At 36.3% G+C, this 12,173-nt stretch overlaps 1 protein-coding gene and 1 long non-coding RNA gene across 13 annotated transcripts in view; one reads left to right on the top strand and one right to left on the bottom strand.

Annotated features, from left to right (window-relative positions):
• akt3a (v-akt murine thymoma viral oncogene homolog 3a) overlaps positions 1–12,173 on the top strand; it is a 397,520-nt gene that overhangs the window by 312,302 nt on the left and 73,045 nt on the right. For 11 of the 12 annotated variants that reach the window (XM_059648719.1, XM_048536499.2, XM_059648714.1 and 8 more), the window contains one exon: positions 9,742–9,864. The exons of the other annotated variant lie outside the window; for it this stretch is intronic. In XM_059648719.1, coding sequence (XP_059504702.1) covers positions 9,742–9,864 — 123 coding nt within the window. The remainder of the gene's footprint in view (positions 1–9,741; positions 9,865–12,173) is intronic. 12 annotated transcript variants of the gene reach the window in all.
• Positions 2,305–10,109, bottom strand: LOC125455024 (uncharacterized). Its single transcript, XR_007248127.1, has 3 exons — positions 10,039–10,109; positions 4,083–4,163; positions 2,305–2,400 (listed from the first exon to the last, which is right to left on the bottom strand). It is a non-coding gene; the product is annotated as an uncharacterized LOC125455024 (long non-coding RNA).

Raw genomic sequence — 12,173 nt, 5'->3', positions numbered from 1 at the left:
TTGCCAGTCCGTTTGCTGAATCCTGTCTAATGATATTGAAATGGGCCTTCCACCAGTTTAGATATTTAAATTCTGCACGAAGCTTATGCCTTTCCACAATGACTTTGAAACTTAGAGTTACATGGGGCACCATGGCTCAGTGGTTAGCATAGCTGCCTGACAGCACCAGGGATCCAGATTTGATTCCACCCTTGGGCGACTATCTGTATGGAGTTTGCACATTTTCACTGTGTTTGCATGGGTTTCTTCTGGGTGCTTTGGTTTCCTCCCACAGTCCAAAGATCTGCAGGTTAGGTGAATTGGCCATGCTAAATTACCCATAGTGTCGAGGGATATGTAGGTTAGGTGCTTTAGCCATGGGAAAGGCAGAGATAGGGTGGGGGGATAGGTCTGGGTGAGATATTATTCAGAGGGTTTGTGTGGACTTGTTGGGCTGATTGGCCAGTTTCCACTCTGTGGGGATTCTGTAATTCCTGAATAAAAACCATACTTGCCAATTGATCAGAGTTCAGGACTAGCATGTTCCTGAGAGGGTGTTAGATAAGGATGGCTAGATTCAGGGACCTTGGATGACAGGAGATATTGAAAGTTTTTTTTCATAAAGAAAATATTTGACGTGTAGGAACCTGAAATCAAATAAGACCCTTGCGTATAAAGGAAGCAGAAAAGAACTTGAACAGGAATTAGGAGAGTAAAGTCTAGTGATGGCCTAGTGATATTATCACTGGACTCTTAATCCAGAAACTCAGGGGCCCAGATTCAAATCCTGCCTTGGTAGATGGTGGAATTTACATTTGGTACAAATCTGGAATTAAGTGTCTAACGATGACCATAAAACCATTGTTGACTGCTGGACAAGCGTATCCTTTAGAGAAGCAAACTGCTATCCTTACCTGGTCTGGCCTTTATGTGACTCCAGAACTACAGCAATGTGGTTGACTCTTAACTGCCATCTAGACAATTAGGGGTGGATCATAATTGGTGGCCCACCCAGCTATGCCCTCACCCTGTGAATGAATAAAAAAAATTGTACAGTAGTTTGTTAGACTTTACCTGCAAAACAGTGTGCTGTTTTGGTCTCCTTAATACAGGAAAGAGTTTATTGCCACAAAGAAGTGCAGTGAAGTGTTGCCTGATTCAGTTAAGGATGACGGAGAAGTCCTCTGCAGAAATATTAGGAAAACTGGGCTTGTAATGTCGAGTGTTTCAATGAATGAGAGGTGATCTCATTGAAAAGTAAAAAAATACTGAAAAGGTAGATGCAGGTAAAATGTTACACTGTTTGGGGAATGTAGAATCAGGGTGCACAATTAGAAAATGCCATTTAGGATCGAGAGGAGAATTTTTTTTACTCAGAAGATCATGGATATTTAGAATTCTCTCTCTCAGAGTGCTGTGGAAACTCAGCGTCTGAGTATATTCAGAGATTGATAGATTTCTGACTGCCAGTGGCTTAAATTGTAGGCAAAAGACATTGAAGTATTCAATCAGCCATGATCATATTAAATGATGGAGCAGGCTCGCTGGGCTGAATATCCTATTCCTGTTCCTGTGTTCTAAAGCATCTCCATTCTCAGTTGCACAATACTTCAAGCAAGTGGCTGGATTCATTCAGGTGAACTTGCTTTTGTGTGCATCTATTCAGATAAACGTAGCTAGTAGCATTAAATTTCTTAGGCCGTCATACATTGGTAGAAATATTTTTATGCTATGTTTAGTAGTGTAACTCTGTATGACATTTTTCTCTGTTCAAATACCTTTCAAGCTCCATGTGTTGAAACTGCATTCTCCTTCTCTGTGATTGCTTCCCACCCTACTTAAGGCTGTTTACTTGTAGTGAAATGCCCTTCTGAGCTGGATGATTTATCATTCCTAGACCTTACTAAGATTTGCAGCACCTCATGTTTAATGCAGGCTTTTTATGCCTTCTTTCTTCCAGTGTAGACTCAGTAATGCTGGATTCAAGTAGTGACCTCTTTTTCTAGCAATTTCATGTTTGTTAAGGAGTTAACAAATAATTTAGTGCTATTGTTGAACCTTTAAACTGCTTTGGTTTCTTGGTGAAAATCTAACATTCCCATAATCGATAAAGAAGCCAGTGCTGCAAATATATTTTATTGAAATTAGAGAAGTTGACATATGTTTAAATCAAATTAAACCTGAAGTACAAGTGTTCAATAGAACTGAGTGAAAACACAGATGAGTCAGCCACTGTGAGAACAAAAAAAAATTAACATTTCAGGTGTACAGACTTCATGAGAATTTGTAGTTTTCTGTTTCATTTCCAATTTCTGGCATCTGGAGTTTCGTCATTTAAGTATGATGTTACTTTTGTGTTCTAAGCTATCTTGAAGATAGTGCTCAAAGTTCTGCTGCTAAGTTTTGCATCATGTGGAGGTTCTGCAGTTTGTATGTAAAGAATGAATGAGAAGGAAAAATAATAAGATTATGTACTATTGATACCTTCATTGTTCTTTGAAAATGTTAAGTCTGCATAAATTACTCAAATTTTTTCCGTATTCTGGATTTATCGGTTATTTTTGACCCTGATGTGGAGTGCAGCAAAGAAGTAGTGAGGCATTCCTTTTTGCTTGAAGTTTTAAATGAACTTAATGTATGGGTTTGTAAGTCATTTTTACACCTTATTTTTACTGTTTCTATTTACAATAATGTTTTAAAGTTGCTGCACCATTTTGCTATTTCACTTCTTGCAAAGGATAAAGTTTTTAACCTCAAAATTCCTTGTAAATAATTTGAGTTTCACATGAATCATTTCCATGTGAGATGGCAGCAATGTGTTTATAAATAATAGAATTTATTTCAGAGATTAAGAAAAACTATATAAATAGCAAACAACCTGCATTCCTTACGGCAATAATAACTGTTCTCAAAAATAAATCATTTAGCTCCTATATGCATGCATTTGGTTGTGTAATGTATATCAACATGTAGAATTTTGTTTATCTCAATTTTGGGAAAGATGAAAGTAATGTTATTGTAGTAAATTTAACCAAGGAACCATATGCCTTGTACAGGAAGGTCTTGTGAGAAGGTAGAGATGAAATGCTGCAAATTGTAAAAGCCAAATGAATCTATAAGATTCTTTGAGAAAACTAATGTTATGAAAATTTATATGCTTTTTTCTCTAGGGTTTACTTTGATTTGATTTGTTATTGTCACATGTACCTAGGTACAGTGAAAAGTTTTGTTTTGTGTCCAGTATGGCAGATCATACTATACAAAGTCAATAAGTGTAATAGAACAAAGTGAAGAATACAATGTTATAGGTGCACAGAGAGAGGGATCAACGTTAAATTTAATATTTGAGAGATCCATTCAGAAGCCTAATAACAGCTTGGAAAAAGCTGTTTTTGAATCTATTTGTATGTGACTACAAACTTTTGTATCTTTTGCCTGACAGAAGAGAGTGGAAGAGAAATAACTGGGATGGGAGGGGTCTTTGACCATGTTGGTTGCTTTCCCAAGGCAGCGGGAAGTATTGATAGAGTCAGTGGATGGGAGGCTGGTTTTCGTGATAGACTTGGCTGTGTTCTCAACTCTCTATAGTTTCTTGCGGTCTTGGAAAAAGCAGTTGCCAAATCAAACAGTAATGTATCCATATAGAATGCTTTCTATGGTGCATCTGTAAAAATTGATAAAAGTCCTTGTGGACATGCCGGATATCCTTAGCCTCCTGACCAAGTAGAGATATTGTTGTGCTTTCTTGACCATTGCTTTGACATGGATGGACCAGGACATATTGTTGACGATCATCGCTCCCGGGAACTTGATGCTTTCGACCATCTCCATGTCAGCACCATTGATGCAGACAGGGCATGCCCTCTACTCTGCTTCCTAGAGTCAGTGACCAGCTCCTTCATTTTGCTGATGATTTGCTTAATGCGTCCAATATGTTTTTATGGTTCCTCTGTTTTCATTCATCATATATTCCTGTACAGAACTCTGAAGCATGTCAGCCACGACAGAAGAATGCTAGACTACACGATTGCTTTATGGATACACATGCGGTAAACATTAAAAAAAACCTCCAATATTAAGCGATATGTTCGAAAAAAAATTACCTTTAGTTGTCAGAAATTTGTTCACTCGTTTGCTCAGAATCTGCAGCTGCTCTAAAACGTAGAGATTTCCTGCTAGTCTTACTGTAATGGAAAGGAGTTTTTTTTAAAAAAAGAAGTTGAACAATAAATTGCATACACTGGTAGACTGATACAAGGGTTCACATTCCGTCTCTATCAGTTGAGATGTTTAAAGATGGATTAAATGACTTTGCACTGGTGTTGCAGATGAGATATTTCTGAAAAAAAATCATGTTCTTTCAAAATCATGATAAACAAGGAAACTGTGTCTTTACGATTATTTTTTCCAGTTATTAATTGTTTAGTCTGTTTTAAAATGGAAAGGCACAAGCAAGGGGAGATTTGTCTTTTGGAGGCAATTTTTTGACCCCAGTGTGGAGTGCAACAAGGCATTCCTTTTGCCTGAAGTTTTAAATTAACTTGTGTTTTTTTTAAAATCCACCTTATTTTTACTGTTTCTGATTTTATACTCAACAGGGTTTTTATTTTTACGAATAGTTTTGAGAAATAAATCTTCTCACATACATACTCAGCTTAGTGCATTAGCATGGATAGAGGTTTGACCAACTAATAGAAGACAGGGAGTTTGGATAAGGGGGTGAGGAGTGTTCTCAGTATGGGACCACAATTGTTTACTATGTACATTGATGACTTGAAAGAAGAAAGTGAATGTACTAAAACTACATTTGTAGATGACACAAAATGGGTGGAAAGGCAAGTGGTGAAGATAACACTCTCAGTCTGCAGAGGTATATAGAAGGCTTATGAGGAGAACTTGAGTAAATTGGCCCTGTAATTATTGGAATATAGATCTTAACAGTATTTTTAAGGGACTTGACAGCATAGAGGTGGAGAGAGTCTAGGAATAGAGAGCATAATCTCAGAGATAAGGAGAAATTTCTTCTTTGAGGTTGTGAATTCTTTATTGCAAAGGGCTGGTGAAGCTGAGCCATTAAGCATATTCAGTGCTGAGATAGATTTTTAATCAGTAAGGGAAGTAATGATTAACGGGAAAAAGGCAAGAATTTGGAGTTGAGGATAATCAAAAAGGCCTTTTCTGTGCTGTACTGTACTGTTCTGTGTTCTATATTGTATCAGCCTCGATCGCATCAAATGACAGAGCAAACTTGATGGGCTGAATGGCCTATTCTCCCACATCTGATGGTCTAATCCTTAATGAATCCTTAGTGAATAGTTACAACAGCATAATATTGTCGCCAAATACATTTGAAGAATTAGATATCGATTTAGCTTTGGTGGTGAACTGGTCCAATGTTCTGCTTAAAACAAGGTGTCAAACTATATTAATAAAAACTATAAAAACATGAATTGAAATAGCAATGTCTTTTGCTCATTCTAAATTTAGGTTACCCTGCTGAGAAAGGAATGTTGTTGAGCTCTTTTGCAGTTTGTTTTATACTCCATGGCACTACAATTCTTTTGGAATAATTATGGCATTAAATCAAGATTAAACCAACACATCTGTCTTCCTCGACCATATCCTTCTGGCATGTTTTTAAAAGTATCATCCGTACATTTCAAATAGCTTCGCTTGGAATCATCCTGTCAAATGTTCTGACTGTTGTTTCCATCAGCATTTAAGTTTTATATTGCACGTCCTTTATGCTATGATTTACGCAGAAAACACAATTCTTCTATGATGACACCCTAAACTGGGAGCAAAGTAGGTGGCATTAAGAGAAGGCTTGAAACCTGTAGATAGAGAAACTGCGGCCAGGTGGCATTAAGAGACAGGATTTGAAATCTGAATATAGAAAAACAGTAGCTGGACATGAGGCTGAGGGAATAGGACAGGCCATTTCTGTTGCAGATCATTTCACCTACAGGGAAACTGCTTAGTGTAAGATTCTACTAAAATAACTGGTTGTGTATCATGGAACATTTAAGATAGAATAGGGGAAAATCACAAGGTTTTCTTGTTATCTTGAAAGTACTCTGAAGGTGGGTTGCTTGTAAATGAATTATGATTTGATTTTCAGGTGCTAACCTTCAATAAACTGATTTTGTTGAATTCATTTTCTCATTTTAAGACTTCAAATATGCTGCTATTGGTAGGAAGTCTGATGGAATTCACATGTTCCCAATGTGTATAAATAAACTACTTTATATTTTAAATGATGTGCATTGGTCTAAGTTTCACTGTCCACAAGTTGTGATTTGATTTTCTTTGTGTATGTCTATAGGGAAAAAAAAGGTTAAATAAGTTGAATTTGAATCTCAGCTGTTTGGACACTATTTGATAGTGTCAAATCCTTTTCTAATCCATCTACCTACAAAATTTAGGCAATAATTGCAGTTGTTTGCCTGACTTCTGTCGAACTGTGGCAGTCAGCCAGTGATGTAAGATTGCATTCTGGTTTAGTTGATGAAGTGACATATCTTATCAGATCATGGGTGACAAAGAGACTTTGGGGCACAGGTTCATAGTTCCTTGAAAGTGGAGCTGCAGGTAGATATGATAGTAAAGAAGGCTTTTAGTATGCTTGCCTTTAATGGTCAGTACATTGAATATAGGAGTTGGGACGTCATGTTGCATCTGTACAGGACATTGGTTGGGCTGCTTTAGGAATACCATGTGCAATCTTTTCTCCCTGCTATAGGAAGGATGTTATTAAACTTGAAAGGGTTTGGAAAAGATGTACAAGGATGTTGCCAGGGTTGGAAAGTTTGAGGTATAGGGAGATGATGAATAGGCTGTGGCTATTTTCCCTGTTGTGTCAGAGACTGAGGGGTGACTTTATAGAGGTTTATAAAATCATGAGGGGCTTGGATATGGTAAAAAGCCAAGGTCTTTCCCCAGGGTAGGAGAGTTCAAAACTAGAGGCCATAGTTTAATGTAAGAAGGGAAAGATTTAAAAGGTTTCTAAGGGGCAACTTGTTCACACAGAGGGCAGTGTGCGCATGAAATGAACTGCCAGAGGAACTGGTGGAAAGTATAGAATAACAACGTTTAAAAGGTAACAAAGTGTTGAGCTGGATGAACACAGCAGGCCAAGCAGCATCTTAGGAGCACAAAAGATGCTGCTTGTCCTGCTGTGTTCATCCAGCTCCACACTTTGTTATCTTGGATTCTCCAGCATCTGCAGTTCCCATTATCTCTGATCTCAGCGTTTAAAGGGTGTCTAGATGGGTACATGAATTGGAACGATTTAGACCAAATGATGGCAAGTAAGGCTAGATTTACCAGGATATCTGGCCAGCATGGACGTGTTGGACTGAAGGGCCTGTTTCTGTGTTTTACATCTCCATGACTTAATGACATAAAAGATTGTCCATTGGGACAGGAGAATTGCTTCAACTGCCATACGTGGGTAAGAAGAAGTGAATGCTGACTGGGAAGAGTATAGTAAGCTATACTATAGCTATAGTAAGAGTATAGTAAGCTATAAGGGGAATTCCCCCTTTTGAATGGAATATGTACTTGCACCTTTCTATGAGTGTAGGTGCTCGGTGGTTATACATTTGCGAGATTAACAAAGCAGTGAGTTGTGGAGAACCTTCAGGAAGATGGTCTAAAAGAGAGGCTTCAGACAACCCGTGTGCTGAATTATTTTAAAACCTTTTGTAAGTTTACAGATAAATTGCCTGCTTAGTTTACCTGTGCTTTACAAATGTTGCTCACCCTTCGGTGACTGAGAAATTTGGGTTGTATATAGTAATATCTGATGACATAACCGAAATCCAACCTTATTGGGTTTCTGGCCTCCCATGCAGCCAATTTCCCACTCGCTTTGTTCAAATCAGTAGCTATTAGCCGTTAGTTGCTTATGACATTGAAAACTGTACAGCATCACTGAGGTAGAAATTCAGTGAGAATGGCTGCAAAAGAAATCTGGCATAGGGCTATATTGTGTTTTTTGAAATTGAATGCTCTGATTCATTTTGATTATGCTAAGTAACAATACTGTGACAGTTTTCAATGAAGCAATACCAGAGAAAGTTGAGCTTTCATCCATTATGGGATCAATTTGAAAAGTGATTTGCTAGACGTAAGAGCGTATCATGCTAACAGTAGAATCATAAAGAGGACCATAGCAATAAGTCAATAACAGATAATATCTGCAATATGTAATTTCACCATCAACTCATGCTAATTCTTGATTTTGTACAGTGTAAAATTCAGATATCCCTGGCAAATAATTCCAGTTTACCGGTAATTCCGATACTACCCCAATTTGGAAAAATATCTTTGTCTGTTCGACTATATATCAATGAAGAATTTTTTTAAAAATCCATGAATCCTAGATTTGGAACTGAAAGCTAATATTTTATTGAAAATAATAAAGCAATAGAATTGAAAATAATTGTCAATAACAGAGCTTCACTGGCTTCCTGGGTGAATGAACTATGGTGAGACAAATAGTTTGCCTATTTCATCTTTAACTCATAATATTATACTAATGTCACCAAATGTAGTAAAGCAAAATGAATTTGTAAGGTTTACCACAGCATTGAAATGTTGAAAGACCTTTGAATCAAAGAAATTCAGCAGTTGACTCTAATTGATAGGTACTATCTTACATTTGATATTACAAGTAAGAGTGTATAGAGCTATGTATAATATTCATAAATTACAAGTAGACTTAAATATATTTAAGTAGTTATTGTTGGACTTTAAAAATATTGTACTATAAATCAATTATAATGAACCAATAACATTTTATTAAATACAAACCTAAAACTAACAAAGGTATGTTTTGGATTAAAGGCAGTTGGATTTGACATGCCTATATATTTAAGGACATAAGATCATGAATGTGTCATGCATTAATATCTCGACAAGAAGGAATGATAATGCAAAATGGGTTTTACTGGCTGTCCATGCCTTTCATACAAAAGAATTATGTTTATATAGCTTTTTTCTTAAATTCATGAGTAGTCACAAGTTAATGAAAAGATTCATGTTATTTATATAATATCCCTATGTGAAAATCCATTAAAAGTATCAGCATAAATTATGTTTTTGGGATATAATTCAATTTGAACCTTTTTTGGACTAGTTACAATCATAGAAATGTGCATAATGTATCGTTTTTTCTTTTATAAAATGTTCACACATCTTTTAATAAAATTCAGAAAAGATTTGTATTGACTCAGTGGACCCTTTAGTTCCAATATGTGAAATTTGTTAGCTACAGCAGTAGATTAGTTAGGATGACTAATCCCTGTTTGACACATTCAGGTCTTTCTTATGCAAATTTTGATGGCAGGTCAATTAATATGGGACTGTTTGAAGGTAACAGTGGTAATTTGTATCAATGCCTATGACAGTGTGAACATACAGGTATTTGACAATGCAGCTCAACATCTGACAATATGAAAAGGATAATTAGATTGCACTGCTGCACTTTTTTCAGGAGTAAGTAGGAGGTTAAATAGGCAGTGCACAGAATGTCTAGAACAAGATTGGTATATTGATTAAAAAGCTGATTTAGCAGCTCACATTTCCCCTTGGAAACTTTGAAAGATAAACCAGCTGCCGTCTAGGAGCCATCACTATCTACCAAGGGTGCACTATCTATCATCACAATATGGTGATGAGAGGTGTTTTATGTTTGTGTTAATTTTCCCCACTAAATCAGTAATTATTACAATACTGTCCCCGCTGTTTACCCTGCAGCTGTTTTTCCATTTGTCGAGAGAACGAGTGTTCTCAGAGGACCGCACACGCTTCTATGGCGCAGAAATTGTCTCGGCTCTAGATTATTTGCATTCCGAGAAGATTGTGTACCGAGATCTCAAGGTAACAATGTAATCAGAATTTGTTCCTTTATTCTTTTTTTCACACTAGGAACATACTTGAAATTATTCATAACCTACTTACAACAGCTGAACCTGCTGTTCTCACCACAAATTATTGTAATAATGGACACAGTTGATTTCTTTTTAGAAGTTGAAAGACGTTTTAAAATATTACCTCTCAAAGAAAAACTTTTGTCCATATTTTCTGTTTATCTCCTAAGTTTTATGCAATTTCCCATGTGCTTGTCTTCAACTATGTCAGCCTACTTCCACATACTATTAATACTTCTTCATAAACAGCTACTATAAAATGGACAAACAAAACAAGTTCCTTCTCATTTCATATCTTTTCCGTTTTGAAGAGCAATCTTGGTGACCATGTTAGTTCCCCATCTAAAACTGGTTGAAACACAGAGCTTTCCAATATGTTGCATCTTGGATGCAAACTTCAACACAATTTACTTATCCACTGTAGTATTATTATCACTTTTTATTTGTAACTTATCTAATAGCTATTTTTATTCAAATACACTGTACATGCAATATGTAACGTAAGCATTCAAGATTATAATTAATATAGGTCAACTAAAATAGCTTGTTTTCTATGTAAAGGTGCTTGTAACTAAACATATTAAATGATGCCTCAAAAGCTAAAGGTGAAGCCAATAAGATTGATTAATAGTCTACTCAAAAACATGGGTTTTAAGGAGGATATTAAATGTGAATGGGGAATTACAATTTTGGGAATCATTTTCTGAACACAAGGACTTGGCTGCAGAGGGCATAATAGAAACAGAGTCATCATTTTAATGTTTACACTGTGAAGAAAAAGGTCTTGAAAAGGTTTTTTTAGTGATTTTTTTTTTCAATCACAGAATGCTTTGATGGAGGATGTTTGAGGTAGAGAACCTTACTACTTTTAAGAATCAATTGAATGAAGTTTTGAAACAGAACATGACATGACTTTGGGGGTAGAGCTGGGCAGTTGATTAGTTTTAAATTGTTCCCACAAAAACTGACACTGTCGTGCTGGGCTCACTGTGCACCATTGTGCTCTTAATTTTTAGGTAATTTTTTATCATAGAAACTGTATGTAAATTTGAAAAATAAATATTGGAATGAAATAAATAATTTTCAGAAAAATTCTGCAAATAATCAAACCATCAGCACAGGGATTGACTGTTGTATTTATTTGCTTCATTGTGTAATAAAATTAGTTACTAAATAATGTTGAAATGCATATTGAATAAATGTTGTATATTGAAATCTTTGTAGGGTATCACAGTGACTCAGTGGTTAGCACCTCTGCCTCACAGTGCCAGGAACCCAGGTTTGATTGTAGCCTTAGGTCACTATCTGTATGTTTTGAGGTAGCACCTCTCCCCGTGCCGGTGTGGGTTTCTGCTGGGTGCTCTCCCACAGTCTCAAGGTGTGCAGATTAGGTGGATTGCTAAATTGTCCATAGTGTCCAGGAATGTGTAGGCTCAGTGGATTAACCATGGTAAATACAGGATTATGGAGATAGGGTGTGGGACTGGGTGTGGATGGAAAGCTCTTCGGATGGCTTGTGGACTTGATAGGCTGAATGACCTCTTTCCGCACTGTAGGGATTCTGTAATTCTATAATGATTCTATAATGTGGTGGAGTGAATGAAATTTTCTGATTGTCAAGAGAAAATATTTGCATATAATAGTTTATTATATGTGGGCAAATTTCAGTCTGTAAGATATATTGAAAATTGAGTTTCAAATTAAAATTTTATGGCATCATTAGAAACTATAATCTGTTGAACAATCGTAAAGAATAATATTTGTGATATTTAATTTGTTACGGATTCTCGTGTTTAGAAATGAAGTCCTCGCCTGTCCTGAAGAAGACATGATTTTCCCTACAGATATCCAAGAGCTTTTGAATTCCTCCAACTCTGATCTTTTATATTCCTTTTTCCGTCGTCTCACTGCTGGCAGCTGTGCTTTTTGATTTTTACTATGGAATTCTTTTTAAACCCTTCTTTCTCTGCGTCTCCAATTCTCTCTGTTCCTTTCTCCCTCATTGAAATTGACATGAGCTTTAATTGAACCTTCATACATCCTTCTCGGTACCCTTTTCATTGGTGCAATACCTACTTATTGTCTGCCTATGCTTCTAAGAAGTACCATCAGATGATGCTATATTAGCAGTGGTATACAAATGGAAGGTGCTGTTCTAATTGTTTATAGCCTGTATTTAGGTGATTTTATTAACAGAACGAGAATAGGGAAATTGGACATCAAACATATTTCATGATTAAACCATCTTTCATTGATAGA

Source organism: Stegostoma tigrinum, chromosome 9 (assembly GCF_030684315.1).
Source record: "Stegostoma tigrinum isolate sSteTig4 chromosome 9, sSteTig4.hap1, whole genome shotgun sequence".
NCBI lineage: Eukaryota > Metazoa > Chordata > Chondrichthyes > Orectolobiformes > Stegostomatidae > Stegostoma > Stegostoma tigrinum.
Note: the sequence above shows the minus strand (reverse complement) of the source record. Positions and strands in the feature narration are given on the sequence as shown.